The sequence below is a fragment of the Puma concolor genome, chromosome E2 (genome assembly GCF_028749965.1).
Source record: "Puma concolor isolate L17-30 chromosome E2, mPumCon1.1.hap2, whole genome shotgun sequence".
In the NCBI taxonomy this organism is placed as follows: Eukaryota; Metazoa; Chordata; class Mammalia; order Carnivora; family Felidae; genus Puma; species Puma concolor.
In genome coordinates, this window is record NC_141681.1 from 28,839,416 (window position 1) to 28,855,473 (window position 16,058).

Here is a 16,058-nt window from a genome sequence, read left to right on the forward strand (position 1 = left end):
ATAAACGTTGAAAAAAAAATTTAAAAAAATAAATAAATAAATAAATAAAACATAAGCTAAGAGTGGTCTGAGCATACTCTACATTGCCAAGGCCAAGGGCAGAAAAAGGAAGGAAACAATGAATATTTTATTATGGATGCAATGTGGTAGGCAAGACAAGTGTCTGACAAGTGAATTATTATTGCATCATTAGCCTTGTAATTGATAAATCAGTTTCTCTGGCTCCAATTTTGATACAGTTATTTTATCCACCATTTAAGACTTCATTTTCTCTTTACTCATACAGGGCAGGACAGATTTCCATCTGGAAATTTACACAGATTATGAAGAACTTCCGTACAGGATCCTTCTTTCTGCTTTTGTTTTTTTGGGTTTTTGTGTTTTGGGTTTTTTTTGTTTTTTTGTTTTTTGGTAGAAGGATCTGAATAGATAAGAATCACTTATGTAAGATCCAAATGGACTGCTAAATTAATTCGAACATAAGCTCAATTTCTGTTTACTTTGTGGGGAAACATTTGGAAAGTTTTGGTTTTTTTCCTAGGCAATAAAATGGACACACTGCATTTGTAGGCTGTGGGGAGAGATCTGAGAAGGCCGCGAAAGAGGTGCACATGAGGAGAGCCTCACAAGTGAGGCCTCGGACATTTCAGAGGCACTACTCTAGGCTAAAGACAGGTGGCTGAAGTCCAAATATTCACATGCACACACATACCCACACATGCATGCATGCACACACATAAGACAGCTCCTTCTACTGCAGTGTGCTACCACTGGCTACCACTGCAGACTCTGAGTCTGGAGTTCTCTCTTGTCCAGCAAGAAAGCGGGATGCAGGATTAAAAATGCGAGAGAGGTTGGGGCGCCTGGGTGGCGCAGTCGGTTGAGCGTCCGACTTCAGCCAGGTCACGATCTCGCGGTCCGCGAGTTTGAGCCCCGCGTCGGGCTCTGGGCTGATGGCTCAGAGCTTGGAGCCTGTTTCCGATTCTGTGTCTCCCTCTCTCTCTCTGCCCCTCCCCCGTTCATGCTCTGTCTCTCTCTGTCCCAAAAATAAATAAATGTTGAAAAAAAAAATTAAAAAAAAAAAAAAATGCGAGAGAGGCTAACGTCCAAGAGGAGACAAGAGCCCGAGTTAAGGGTCCTTGCTCTGTTTCTGTTAGGATCAGAAGACACAAATGTGGTGACAAACGTGGTGATGGGCGTGCACAAAGAAACAATGAAATCATGAACATTAACTCATGGGTGTGAGGGAAAAGGGGGTTTTGAAGACACAAATGTGGTGACAAACGTGGTGATGGGCGTGCACAAAGAAACAATGAAATCATGAACATTAACTCATGAGTGTGAGGGAAAAGGGGGTTTTGAAGATAGGTGGTGTTAAGGGTTTGGGTTAATACAAAAGAAAATCCTGGCACAGGCGGGAGGTTACTTACAGCAGAAGTGAGGCACCACCTCTGTTTACCTAAACTGGTCTAGGGGACAAGAAAGACAAAGCATGCTACCTCAGGGTCAACAAGGCACCTTTCTTTTGCTAACTAGCTCTGCTCTGGGCAACTTCGCCCTGCAGCAGTCTATAGCCCTATTTACCCATTTACCTAATTTGGTCCTTCCTTCCAGTGAAAGCAGCTTTCTGCTATTGTACTAAATTGGGGGGTGTTTCCACCCAGAATACCTAATCTTGTGTACCTCATCTTGGATGTTTTCATCCTGAGATTCCCTATTCCTATACCTTTGTCCTATACTGGAGGCCTTTGCCCCACTTGTCCTATACTGGGGGCCTTTGCCCCGTTTATCTAATCTTGTTTACCCAAACTTGGGTGTGTACATCCTATGGTTGTCTAATTCTTTATGCCTTGTTAACCCATTGGTGCAAGCTCAGGGAATTCTTAAATTTATTCCCCACACTGCAGTAAAGTATCACAAGTTAATCCGACCGATACATACTCCAAACACTAGTATGTAATGCTTTAGAAAAGTAAACTGTTTCGGGGCGCCTGGGTGGCGCAGTCGGTTAAGCGTCCGACTTCAGCCAGGTCACGATCTCACGGTGCGTGAGTTCGAGCCCCGCGTCAGGCTCTGGGCTGATGGCACGGAGCCTGGAGCCTGTTTCCGATTCTGTGTCTCCCTCTCTCTCTGCCCCTCCCCCGTTCATGCTCTGTCTCTGTCTGTCCCATAAATAAATAAAAACGTTGAAAAAAAAATTAAAAAAAAAAAAAAAAAAAAGAAAAGTAAACTGTTTCTATTTTAAAAACGTCTCTATAGGGGCGCCTGGGTGGCGCAGTCGGTTGAGCGTCCGACTTCAGCCAGGTCACGATCTCGCGGTCCGTGAGTTCGAGCCCCGCGTCAGGCTCTGGGCTGATGGCTCAGAGCCTGGAGCCTGTTTCCGATTCTGTGTCTCCCTCTCTCTCTGCCCCTCCCCCGTTCATGCTCTGTCTCTCTCTGTCCCCCAAAAGAATAAATAAACGTTGAAAAAAAAATTAAAAAAAAAAAAAGTCTCTATAGATATATCTTGGGGTGCCTGGGTGGCTCAGTCAGTTATGCGTCTGACTCTCGATTTTGGCTCAGGTCATGATCTCACAGTTCATGAAATCAAGCCCCGTGCAGCATGAAGCCTGCCTGGGATTCTCTCTCTCCCTCTCTGACCTTCTCCACTCACGCGCACTCATTCACTCTCTCTCTCTCTCTCTCTCTCTCTCAAAAGAAATAAATAAACTTAAAAGAAAAGGAAAGAAAACGGAAGATGTTAAACGCATTGGAGCGTTAGTCTGTTTGGAAAGAGTAACTACTATTAAACTCTGAAGTCAGATAGGGGTCCTCCCAAAGGCCCCAAAGAGAATGATGAGGGCGAGATCAGATATCTGGTTGAGGTCTGCAATCACTGGAACAACTAGCAATAGATGTCTTAGCCCAATATTCCATACAGCTATGAAAGAATTAGATTTGATGATGTTTCATTAATTATGGTTAATTTAGTCTTAAAATTTCTGGCACTGTACGTGTAGTGGATTGACCTGTGTCCCCCCACCAAAAAGACATGTGTAAATCCTAACTCCTAGTCCCTGTGCATATGACCTTATTTGGAAATATGATCTTTGCCTATGTGATTAAGATAAGGATCCCAAGATGAGATCATCCTGGATATAGGATGGGCCCTACACCCAATGACTGGTGTCTTTATGAGAGAAAGGAGAGGGAGACTGGACACAGAGGAGGAAAATCTTGTGGAGATGGAGGAAGACACCGGAGTTAAGAAACAGCTTGGTGCCACCAAAAGTTACAAAAGGAAAGATTCTCCCCTACAGCCTTCAGAGGGAGCATGGTGTTGCCAACACCTTGATTTCAAAGTTCTAGAGTCCAGAACTGTGAGAGGAGAAATTGCTAACGTTTTAGGCCACTAAGTTTGTGGAAACTTGTTGTGACCGCCCTAGGAATCTAATACAATAAAGTTTAGCAATAACATTATTATATGTTGGTCCCATGCCATTTGGAAGTAATAGAGCCTAATGCAGAGAAACTGCAGCTCCCATTTTTACGGCCAACTCAGGCAATTTCCGCACAGCCTTCTTGAAATATACATGTAATTTAGTGAAAAGCCCACAATATAACCAAACTGTGTAAATTCGCACCTTATTACTATATAATACACATCATCCGTGGTACATTACGTCCGTTCAGATCATAGTAAAGATGTGCAACCTGCCCTTGACATTTTTCTTCCAAAGACAGAAGTGAGCACGTGGACCTCTGTGAGAAGGCCTGTGCTTGCAAGCACCACGAAGTAACTTAGGACAGAGCAGTACGGTCATCGCGGTGCCCTGCTCTGTTAACAGCCATTGCTCTTCACCTCTATTACACAAACATGCAGGCTTCTTTATAACCATTTCCAAAAAAGAAAACCAATACATATTTTAAAAAATTCTCCTAGCGTTAGCCATACATATAGATTTAAGTAAATTTTTTTTTTTAATTTTTTTTTTTTCAACGTTTATTTATTTGTGGGACAGAGAGAGACAGAGCATGAACGGGGGAGGGGCAGAGAGAGAGGGAGACACAGAATCGGAAACAGGCTCCAGGCTCTGAGCCATCAGCCCAGAGCCCGACGCAGGGCTCGAACTCACGGACCGCGAGATCGTGACCTGGCTGAAGTCGGACGCTCAACCGACTGCGCCACCCAGGCGCCCCTAAGTAAATTTTTTTAATAGGTTACTTTTGCTGGCCACTACAGTCTTTTAAAATTGCATATTCAGTGCATGCCAACATCATCAGTCGTGACAAACAACCAAACAGCAACAGTGAAAATCCTCTATTAATTTCACGCTTTCCATGAGAAACAGAAGGAAACAATCAATGTTCATCAAACAGAAAAGGACTACACACGTATCTATATGTATATCTACACATGGGGAAATGCCTTTTCAGGCTTCTAAGTAATATAAACAATGGGTGGTACAAAGTCTCGGACAGCATCCATCAAAGGATCCTTCAGCATTTCCCTCTACGAATTTATAAACTGACATAATAAATTCACTCTGACTGATACTCAGCATGTGGGATTAAGATGCATTCGCATCTCAAAAACGGCCCTGGTTGGAAAAATTTATACACAAAAGTCCATTAGGTTTATGGTATGTGGACTGTATCTCAGTATGTTAAGGGGAGCAGGGGTGGCTTAGTCGGTTAAGTGTCCAACTTCAGCCTAGGTCATGATCTCATTTCATGAGTTTGAGCCCCAAGGTGGGCTCTGCACTGACAGCTCAGAGCCCAGCTTTGGATTCTCCGTCTCCCTCTCTCTTTCTGCCCCTCCCTCATGCCCGTGCACACTCTCTCTCTAGAATATAAATCAACATTTAAAAAGATAAAATAAATAAAGCTGTTAAAATAAATGAGAAAAAAAGTCTGTCGAAAAGTACATCTGGCTTTTGTAAAAGCAAAAAACTGAAAATGACCAAGTTGACTCTTCTTGGAACACCAACAATGCAATGAGAAGGATTAAAAGAAAGAATGCTCCATGTTCAGGGTGAAAGCTGACTTGGCACTTACATCTAACTACTAAACAAGAAGTGTACTTCTTGTACTAAACAAGAAGATACTGTATGCACAGGAGGCTTAAGTACAGGCGGGGTGAGCCCCACAATACAAAACTTCTAACCCCTATCAATACTAGAACCATCTCAGATAAAGCCAAGGCCTCAGCCCTTTAAAACTTAAATTGAGTTCTCCTTTGCCTTTGTTGGCAAGAAGATGAAATCAACAGAATATTTTGAAAATAGTAAGTCTTAAATCTTTAGGTCTAGATGATCAATTCCCAATTCATCAAAAGTTCTCTTGGATTGACCATTTTGCATTTTTGGAGCTATTCTGGAAAAGGCTTGAGGTAAAATTCTGAAATGGAAGCACGCTTCCTCTCAAAGTTCAAAGATTTCCCAGTGGTGCAGGACCAAAACTCTTAGCCATGCTCATTCCAAATTAAGAAACTCTCTTTGATGTGACCGAGCATCCACTGCTGGGAAACCATCTAATGGGGGTGTTGAAGCAGAGTGTTCATGCATTAAACAGAAGGTTAGAAGATCATCATGACTCGATACATTTATAAACCTGTCATTAATATCTCAAATCAAAAAAATGGAGTACCACATCAGAGGGAATTCATGAAGTGCATTACTAAATGTGCTGAGTACTCCAAATATGTATTACAGATATGTTAAAGAACATTTAAAAGCTGGTGGTTTAAAAAAAAAAAAAAAACTTCCTTGGAATTTTAAACATTAAAAACACACACACAACCTTATAGCGAGTGCCACTTCTTCCACACTATTAGGGATTCTCTTCAAAATATATGATTATTCAAATTAATTTGAGCTCTATCCCTTTTGCCCACCTCATCCTTGTTATAAGTATCGGTTTATAGAGCATCAAGCAGTAAAAGAGAAGGGACAAAAAGGTACAGCTAAAAATAAAACAGAAACAACAGTTACACACACATGCCATTTTAAGATTACATGGAGGGGCGCCTGGGTGGCTCAGTTGGTTAAACGTCCAACTTCAGCTCAGTCATGATCTCCCAGTTCGTGAGTTTGAGTCCCACGTAGGGCTCTGTACTGACAGCTCGGAGCCTGGAGCCTGTTTCAGATTGTGTCTCCCTCTCTCTCTGCCGCCCCCGCCCCCTCCACTCTCAAGCGCACACACTTTCTCTCCCTCTCTCTCTCAAAAATAAATAAAACATTAAAAAATTTAAAAAGATTACATGGAAATGAGCAGGCACCTATAAGGTGACAAGCAAATATGATTTAGTACACAAGATTTAAAAAAACTGAAGACTATGGAAACATATCAATAACAGGAAAAATAACATCTATAGTTATTTAACTCAACACAAACACAGGGTTTTCAGTTACTGAAATGGAATAAATGCAGTAGAACAGTGGCCATTAGATGGATAAAAATAGTTCTTGGGAAGGATAGTGGGTAGAGAGTATTAATTCAAACTGAGCCCAAATAATAACACAATTAGTACCCATCTGTACAATGGTTTGCCTTTGTAGAACCTGCATCCTTTCATTTCAAATGTGAATCAATGATTAAAATGGCAGTTCACTGTCCCTTCACTCTAACATGAATGCAGCCTCCCAATTCCTCAAAACTAAATGAATCACAAGGTTTTCCTTAACAATCTGTGTGTGTGCGTGCACACACACGCACATGCCAGTTTCTGATTAGATTAAAACAGCAATCAATTATGCCAGTGGCATGTTAGGTTAAATGAGACTGGAGTGCTCTATTAGACCATTTCCTGGTGCCTCTAATGCAGCCAAATACTTCCTAGAAATCGATGAGTACATTTCAGTAAACAGTACTCTAAGTTTTCCCCAGCTCTTTGCCAACCAATACAAGTAAGATGTAGAAAAGAAATGTGGAAGACAAAGAGTAAAATTATTTGAGATCCAGCACAGAAAGCAAGAGAAACTTATAACTAATGTCTCTGTGCCTTGGATTAAGCCCAAGGAAGGAAGGAAAATCTGTTCTCATAATTACAATAATCTAAAAAGCACAGGTCAGAATTGCTTTCCTAAATTCAGCCTCTCAGAGCACTCTGAAAGTAACTGATGTTCCCCACCATATCTCCAAAGCAGAGTCTCCCATTCTCTTAATCTCTAGGGAAGAGAATTAACACAGAAATCTAAAATTCCTACATCCTCTGGACAACAAAGGTCCAGGGCCTTCAGCCTGGTTTGCATGCTAGGGTTCCACCCGCACCAGACCTGGCACCTGGCAGCTCTTACCTGAATGTCTGTATCCTTCACAGGCTCAAGAGGCTCAAAGGTGGTGGCTGCACTGAGACTCTCCAAACGCTGGGAGATGTGGGATATGTCAAGTCCCCGAGACCCGAGGAGAACTGACCTACACGAGCATACAGGGCAGGGAGAAAAAGCAGGATTAGGACATCTAATATGCTTCATAAGATATTAGAGAGTAATTTTTTTATTCAAAACCTCCTATGTACAGCCCAGACACTTTTATATGGGTTTTTTTATGCCTTTCCATAAAGATCTATCACATGGAATAACAGACATGGTATTGTATCTGGTAATAAGCGATAGTTCTGATCATGCCTGAATTACACTAAAGAACTTGCCCAAATAAAATGATAGAATATCAATAAAATGATAGGCTAGACTACTACAAACATTTTACAGCAAAGTAAATCATGAGGTAAATGCTATTCTCAATCCCCATTTTACATACAGATGGGGGAACTAAAGTGCAAAGAGGTTGACTGACTTATCCAAAGTCACAGAGCCAGGAAACGGCAGAGCCAGGTCATCAGGCTCCAGAGCACAAACTCTTATCGCCATCCTGGATTCACAGTGTCTGTAAAGACAGATTATAGTGAACCACAAATTTTAGAAGCTTCAGGAGTAACCCAGTAGAAACTTTATTCATCAGCTGAGAAAACGAAGTCTGGGGCCATCAATGATTTGCAAAGTGCAGTCAAACCCAAATCCAAGGCTGGTTCCCCATGGCTTCTCTATAAAAGCCAAACACAAGGGACACCTGGGAGGCTCAGTCGGTTGAACAATCGACTCTTGATTTTGGCTTCAGGTCTTGATCTCATGCTTCGTGGGACAGAGCCCCACATCAGGCTCTGTGCTGACGGCACGGAGCCTGCTTGGGATTCCCTCTTTGCTCCTTTCCTATTCCTGTGCAGGTGCGAGCACACACTCTCTCTCAAAATAAGTATTAAATAAATAAATAAATGCCAAACGTCATATCTATCACATCTTCAAGCTCCCTCTCTGTTGCCCAGTCCAATAATACAGGAGCCTGTCACCTAATAAATGCTTTTCAAGAGAGATGGGAAAAATATGGCTGGTTTCACTTCTACTCACCTGGGGCAATGTAACAATGGAAGAGTTGTTTGTTGTTTGTTTTTTTTTTTATAAATCACAGTCTTTCTAATATCTAGAACACTCTCTGGAAGAAAGAAACTTAGAATTGGATGCTTAGACCATTTCTCCTGGATGATGATTTAGTACCCAAAATCCCACCGACAAAGTTCATGTCCCTTCTAACAGAGAAGAAGCTAGACCCCTTGGCGGCACAAATAACCCTAACACTTATAGGGGTGACACCTAAGATTTCCAGTCCTGAACTAACAGACTTACTGGAGAAGAGAAAGGACTCCGTGTTTATCTCTATTCTTCTAAGTACTACAGAAATAGATGGTGTGCACCCAGAGGGCTCCCCACTGTAGATTTTTGTCTCTTCCATGTTAGAGGGGTTAACTAGAATGCCATCTCTGAGGTTTCTCCTCCAGGCTACCATGTCAGATAGGCAATCTTAGCTCTCTTCTAATAATCCGTAATAGCTAACTTTCTAATACAGCAGTCCCCAGCCCTGGCTACACATTAGAATCACCCAGGCAACTTTCCTCCCAATGATTCTGAGTAGTGCTGGGTGAAGCCTGGAGCATGGCTATCAGCGTAACACCCTCCTTCCTTTTATAATAGCTTTACCCCGATATAATTCACATACCATACAATTCAATGGGTTTTAGTGTATTCATAGAGTTGTACAACCATCACCACAATTTTAGAACATTTTCATCACCCTCCAAAACCCTAGCCACCAGCAGTCATTCCTCATGTCCCTTCCCAAACTCCCCACAACACTTGGCAACCGTTCATCTATTTTCTGTCTCTACAGATCTGCCCTATTCTGGACATTTCATCTAAATGAAATCATACAATACATCCCTTTTGCGACTAGCTTCTTTCATTTAGCATAACACTTTTTCAAGATTCATCCATGTTGTAACCTGTATCAGCACTTTATTTCTTCTTATAACTGAACAGTATTCCATTATATGGATACATCACATTTTATATTTATGTATGTATCCATTCATCAGTTGATAAGACATTTGGGCTGTTTCCACTTTGGGGCTATCATGAAAAATGCTGCCATGAACATTCAAGTACAAGTTTCTGTATGAATATATGTTTTCATTTTTCTTGGATATATATATACCTTGAAGTAGAATTGCTAGATCATACAATAATTCTCTGTTTAACCTTCTGAAGAACTGCCAGATGGTTTTCCAAAGCAGTTATACCATTTCATATTCCCATCAGCGATGTACAAGGGTTCCAATTTTTTGTACAACCTCACCAATATTTATTACCTTTTTGAATATAGTCATCTTAGTGGGCCCTCCTTTTTAAACCCTTATAGATAAACACGGGGCACCTGGGTGGCTTAGTTGGTTAAGTGTCCAACTTCGGCTCAGGTCATGATCTCACAGTTCGTGGGTTCGAGCCCTGCATCAGGTTCTGCTAACAGCTCAGAGCCTGGAGCCTGCTTCAGATTCTGAGTCTCCCTCTCTCTCTTCCCCTCCACTACTCGCACTTTCTGTCTCTCAAAAATAAATAAATGTTAAAAAAATTTTTTTAACTTATAGAAAAATAATTTTAAATACAAAATTAAAATAGTAAACTTCCTTGTACCTATTATCCAGCTTCAACAATTAACATGTCATAGCCTACTCCGTTTCATGTGAATCCCTACCTACCTTCCTCTTTCCACCACCCAGATTATTCTGAAGTAGATCTAAAATACTCCCCAATTATTTCATAATTTAAAAATGTGTGGCTTTTTTGGAATGGGATACAAATAAGGGTCTCTGCTTGTGAATGACGATATGCTTCCTAAATCCTTTTTAATCTACAGGTTGCTCCCCCATCTCATTTTTTTTCTTACAATTTCTTTATTGGAGACTCTGGATTATTTATTTGTCCTGTAGAGCAGTACAACTCAGACTTGAACTGTACATGTGAATCACCTGCAAAGCATATTAAAATGTAGACTCTGATTCGGTAGGTCCGGGATGGGGCATGAGATTCTCCATTTCCAAAAAGCTCGCAATCCTGTTTACTTATGGGACTACACTAAAAGTAGCAAGGGCGTAGTTTCTCCCGTAACAGGTTTTACTGACTGCAACCCCACATGCCGTTTAACATGTTCCTCCAGCCTCTGTGTTTCCTTTAGATTGAAAATAAGCTCTAAAGGTCTGATTGGATTTGGGTGGCATTATTTTTTGCTTAGATTACTTGAGATTTTGATCAAGAAGTCTGCAATGTCTGGTTACTTCTTTCGGAATGTAGGCAGATACTGGTGATCACTGCTGAGAGTCATTAATTCCCAAGGGGTTGCAAAATGGTGGTATTCTATTTTTATCAGCTAGAATATTTCCTTTCAGAGAAACTCTCTTCATCCACTATGGTTACTCTGAATTAGGAGATCGTTCTCCAGCACCCTCAAAGTGACTGATGAGTTTCGTTTTAATGTCATTATGAACTCATAGATATTCATAGATATATGAACCGGAATATATTAAACACTTATTGATGTGTTTCAATCCATTGTAGTTCTACCCTTATGATGCTCAAATTGTCTCTTCAGCCAGTAGAGACCTTCTGAAGATGGTTTCTGAGTTCTTTTGACACGACTCAAGTAGACCTTCATAACTTCCCTCTGTTTGATATGACGAGGTGTCTCATGTTCATCTTACACAGACCTGCCCCAGACCTGGAGTCAGCTAACTCTCCAAAGAGCCCCAGCTGCTTTTATTAAAAAATGGACTTTAGGGGCACCTGAGTGGCTCAGTCAGTTAAGCATCTGTCTGACTCTTGATTTCAGCTGACATCATAATCTCACAGTTTCATGGGTTTGAGCACCAAGTGGGGCTCTGCACACTGACCGTGTGGAGCCTGCTTGGCATTCTCCCTCTCCTGTCTCTCTGGCCCTCCCCTGCTCACGCTTGGTTTATGTCAAAATAAATAAACAAACAAAAAAAATAGATTTCAGAGGCACTAGGCCTGCTCACTGCTACACTCTTTCTAGGCCTTTTCCATAAGCAGAGCTAGACATGAAGTTTTTACTTCTGTTTCAATTTTCTTAAGATAGATTACATCATGAGTTTACACTGATGCTTCCAATTTAAAATTTAAAACACAAAGTTTGGGGTTAACTTCACAGATTTTCTATCTGCATCTCCCACACTAAAAGTTCCAGTTCTCAACATCACCACCCTAACTACTTATTTGCTTTATCCTATACTATACACACAACAGTCCCAAAAGAGCAGTAACAACACCTCCGACATGATGACTGAAGACAGATTATGATATCACTTGGAACTGCTCCTTTATGTGTGGTTATGTCACCAACTGGATTAAGCATTTACTTTCCTTTTTTAGGAACTCCTTTTTTGAAATTTAATTTTGTCTTATAATAATGTAAAATATTTACACAATTCCCAAGTCAAATTTATTTAAAAAAAAAAAAAAAAAAAAGTCCCTGTTTTCTCTACTTTATTCCCTCCCTTTCCAGTAAGTAACCTTTTGTTTGTTTACTTTTTGTATTAATCATGCCTTTTTATTTTCTGTATCTGATGCTCTCACAACTGGAGCCTTGCTGACATTGGAAGGACGGCCCCTCCCAAGGTTAGCAAATTCCAAGAGACCATGAGCGCAAATTTCAAACGTGAACTAATGAGTCCAGAGTCAAGACCTCACCACCTCTACTGGGCCACTAATCATCCCACCAACAGTATAGGGCAGTTTCAACTTTTTCCACATGCTCAACACGTACTATGGTCTGTCTTTGAATGATAGCCATCCTAATGTGTGTGTGAAGTGGTATGTTGTGTTTTTTTTTTTAATGTTTATTTATTTTTCAAGGAGAGAGAGCATGAGTGGGGGAAGAGCAGAGAGAGAGGGAGACACAGAATCCAAAGCAGGCTCCAGGCTCCAAGCTGTCAGCACAGAGCCCAACATGGGGCTTGAACTCACAAACCGCGAGAACATGACCTGAGCTGAAGTCAGACGCTTAACCGACGGAGCCACCCAGGCGCCCCAGTATGTTGTGGTTTTGATTTGCGTTTCCCTGATGGCTGGTGATGTTGAACATATCTTCATTTGCTTGTTGACTGTACATCGTCTCTGGAGATACAGCTATTCAGATCTTCTGTTCATTTTTAAATTGGGTTGTGTTTTTATTGTGTTGTAAGTTTTTAACAATATTTTGGATACAAGTCCCTTGTCAGATAAATAATTTGCAAATATTTTCTCCCATTCTGTGGGTTTTCTTTCTTGTGTCCTTTGAAGTACAAAATTTTTTAATTTTGATGAAGCTCAATTTACCTATTTTTTAATCGGTCGCTTGTGCTTTTGGTTTCCTATCTAACAAGGTTCTGCCTAACCTAGGGTCAGAAAGATTTAGACCTATGTTTCCCTCTAAGAGTTTTAAAGCTTTAGCTCTTTACATTTAGGTCTGTATTCCATTTAGAGTTAAGGTGTCCAACTTCATTCTTTTATATATAGATACTCAGTTGTCCCAGCATTATTTGTTGAAAAAAACACTAGATGCTCTTGGCACTCTTGCTGAACATCAGCTGATCATAGACACATGGGTTTATTTCTGGATTCATAATTCTATTCAACTGTCTGTCCTTAATGCCAGTACCACATGGTGTCGATTACGGTAGTTTTGTCTGAAGTTACAAAATTGAAACTATAAGCCTTCCAACTTTCTTCTGCCTTTTAAAAATCTGGCCACTCTAGGTCTCTTGTATTTCCACATGGATTATAGGATCAACTTGTCAATTTCTGCAAAAAAAGCCAGCTGGGATTCTGATAAGGACTGCACTGAATCTGCAGATCAATTTTGAAAGTATTAACATCTTAATAATATTAAGTCTTCCAATTCATGAACACTGGGTGTCTTTTACCTGCTTTCTTAAATAAGTAAGAGTACTGTACATATTTCTCCACCTTATTTTCTATTTTACTTGGCAATATCTCCTGGAGTCATTCCATAGTAGTGTACATTCTCATCCTTCTGTACTACTGAAAAGTACTCCCTTACGAAGACATACCACATCTATCCAACCAGTTCCCTATGGACGGATGCTTCAGTCATTTCCAATTTTTGCTATCACAAATAATGCCACAATGAATATTGCTGGGCACACGTCTTTCATAGTTTTGCCAGTGTATCTTTGGGATGGACCCTGGAAGGGGGACTGCTGGAAGAGGGACTGCCAAATTCTGTCCCACAAGTGCCATATCTCCACCCGTGGTATGTGGGAATGTGCCCAATGCCTAGGCAATTTTAAGGTGTACAAGGGTTGACAGCCTTGACATGGAAAACCTAGCTATCAGAATAGTCCAAAGAGAAAGGTCCCATCTGAGGGGGTAGCACCCACAGGAACCGTCCAGTCACAGGCAGAAGCCTTGATGGGGAAAGGGAGATGACTGAAAACTGAGGAAAGGAGCAGGGAATCTAGGGTAACAAGCAGCTTTACAAGTAAAGGCTGTACCAGAAACTTCTAGCTTGTAAGGCTAGAAAATCCAAAGGCTCCCTGCCTTATACCTGCCCCAATTTCCGCAAACCAGGCAGCTTCTCCTGAGCAAAGAACCACAGAGGCTGGAGTCAAACACTCTAGTCCCAGAAGAGGAGGACAAAAGGTGTTCTAGGAGCACACGGGGAATAGAAACAAAGTCAGGAGGCCTGGGTTCAAGTTTTACCTGTCGCTACTGCCTGAAAATCTTAGACACATCAGTTTTCCAAGCTTCATTTTCTTCCTGTCAAACGTCAAGACAAATCTCTGCCTCTCTCACCTCTCAGGCTCGTGACCATCAGCCAGGAGAACGCCTATGACAATTCTTTGGGAACTGAAAAGTGCCACAGGAATGGGAGAGATTCGTACTGACCAAGCTGCATTTGAATTCTGGCTTGGCCCTTGCTATCTGACGTTTCTCAATTATAAAACAGAGATAATAAACACTTATTTCACAGGGCTATTTTAAGAAGAAATTATATAACGCATGTAAAGTGGTTGGCACAATGCCTGACAAAGAGCAAGTGCTCAAAAAGGTTGCTTAGTGGTATTACCTCAAGTAAATTTATAATTTACTGAGAAACTGTGGGCACATAAATGTGCATCTATGCTTTGCATGAACATGGAGAGAAGTGTGAAAGAATATGCAAATTAATAACCCTGGTTACTCTGGGGATAAAGTTAAGGACAGAGAGTGATTGCTGGCTTTCTCTTTGTACAACTCTAAGTTGTTTGGCTTCTGAATCTGACTGGAAAAATCCAGTGAGGCATCTCTGATGGGAAAGGAGGGGGGATGAGATTGAAAATGGGTACCCAGGGAGGGCTTCACAGATACTGACGATATCTATGTCTTCACTGTGCAACGTGCAATTCATTTTATTATTATTTACACGAGGAGTCAGCAAACTTATCCTGTAAAAGGCAGACAGTAAATATTTCAGGCTCTGCAGGCCATACGGTCTCTGTCATAACCACTCAACTCTGCTATTGTAGCACAAAAGCAGCACAGACAATACATAAATAAGTGTGGCCATGTTCCAATAAGACTTTAACAGGCAGCGGGCTGGATCTGGCTCATGGATCACAGGCTGACAACCCCTGATTTACACCTTTATGTATGTTATGCATATTCTTTGTGTGTGAAGAAATTTAACAATTTAAAAATATCAAACACACATGCAAAAAAGCTTTCAAATCTGTTCCCTGAAATGAAAAATCCAACAAAGTATATTTAAACAAATGAATTCAGCACAGAACAATTCAATCTTAAATCTACAATTTAATCTGAACTAAAATCTTAAAGACACATTTTCTTTCAAAATTTATTTCATGTAAGAAAATGTTTCCTACTCAGTTCTCTTCTCTGCCTTCACCCTGTACTAAAATATTCACATCACACTTTATGTCTGCCTATCAAGGTGGAAAAATACAGTCATCAGCCCTTTGGTTTCTTTTTAAGCACCTGCCCCACCCTATACCCATTCTTTCAATGTTCCAACTTCCTCCTCCCTAAAATAATGAATTTAAGGTAGAAAGAGATGAGGAAGAATGGAAATTTACAAGAAAGAGAGCATGACTGATAATTGTTACCAAGAAAACATTTTCCCTTTTTGCTCTTAATAGGCTGTAAAGCTGATGCAATTAAATTATAACTATAGCAACTCAGCTGGCATCACGGTCTTTTCGCTCCCGCAGCATCCCTGCACACAAGCACAGAGCCTGCGTGCTCAAGACTGAGGGTAACGGCAGGCGATCAGCAGCAACAGTAAGGAGCCTGCGAGGAGGGCAAGTAAGCAGATCTGTCTAAAGGCTGGCGGGGGTGTTGGCAAACAGTGCAGAAGAGCACCTGGCTGGATGGTAAAATACTCCTGCCAGAGTCCTTCTGACTTGCCTTTACCAAAACCAATGGAATCAAAACTAATCAGCATTTTAGATAAAAATTCTGGGGAGACCTACAGAATCTCCACAAAGTCCTTACTAACTCAGCGGAGCAGCCAAAGCACTCAGCTTTCAAGATTAGTTGGGAGAAGAATGTAGCACTTATACTCACTCCTGTGACATTTGTTACAAACCCAAAATAACATCCTCATGGAAACATCAGTACTTGGGTCTTTCTCAAGTTCAAACAATGAAGACTGAACAGACGATTAACGATTTCCCA

At 41.0% G+C, this 16,058-nt stretch overlaps 1 protein-coding gene across 1 annotated transcript in view; it reads right to left on the reverse strand.

Moving 5' to 3' along the window:
* The window catches only part of NUP93 (nucleoporin 93), a 105,091-nt gene that overhangs the window by 68,713 nt on the left and 20,320 nt on the right, over positions 1-16,058 (reverse strand). The window contains exon 3 of the mRNA XM_025920835.2: positions 7,278-7,395. Coding sequence (XP_025776620.1) covers positions 7,278-7,395 — 118 coding nt within the window. The remainder of the gene's footprint in view (positions 1-7,277; positions 7,396-16,058) is intronic.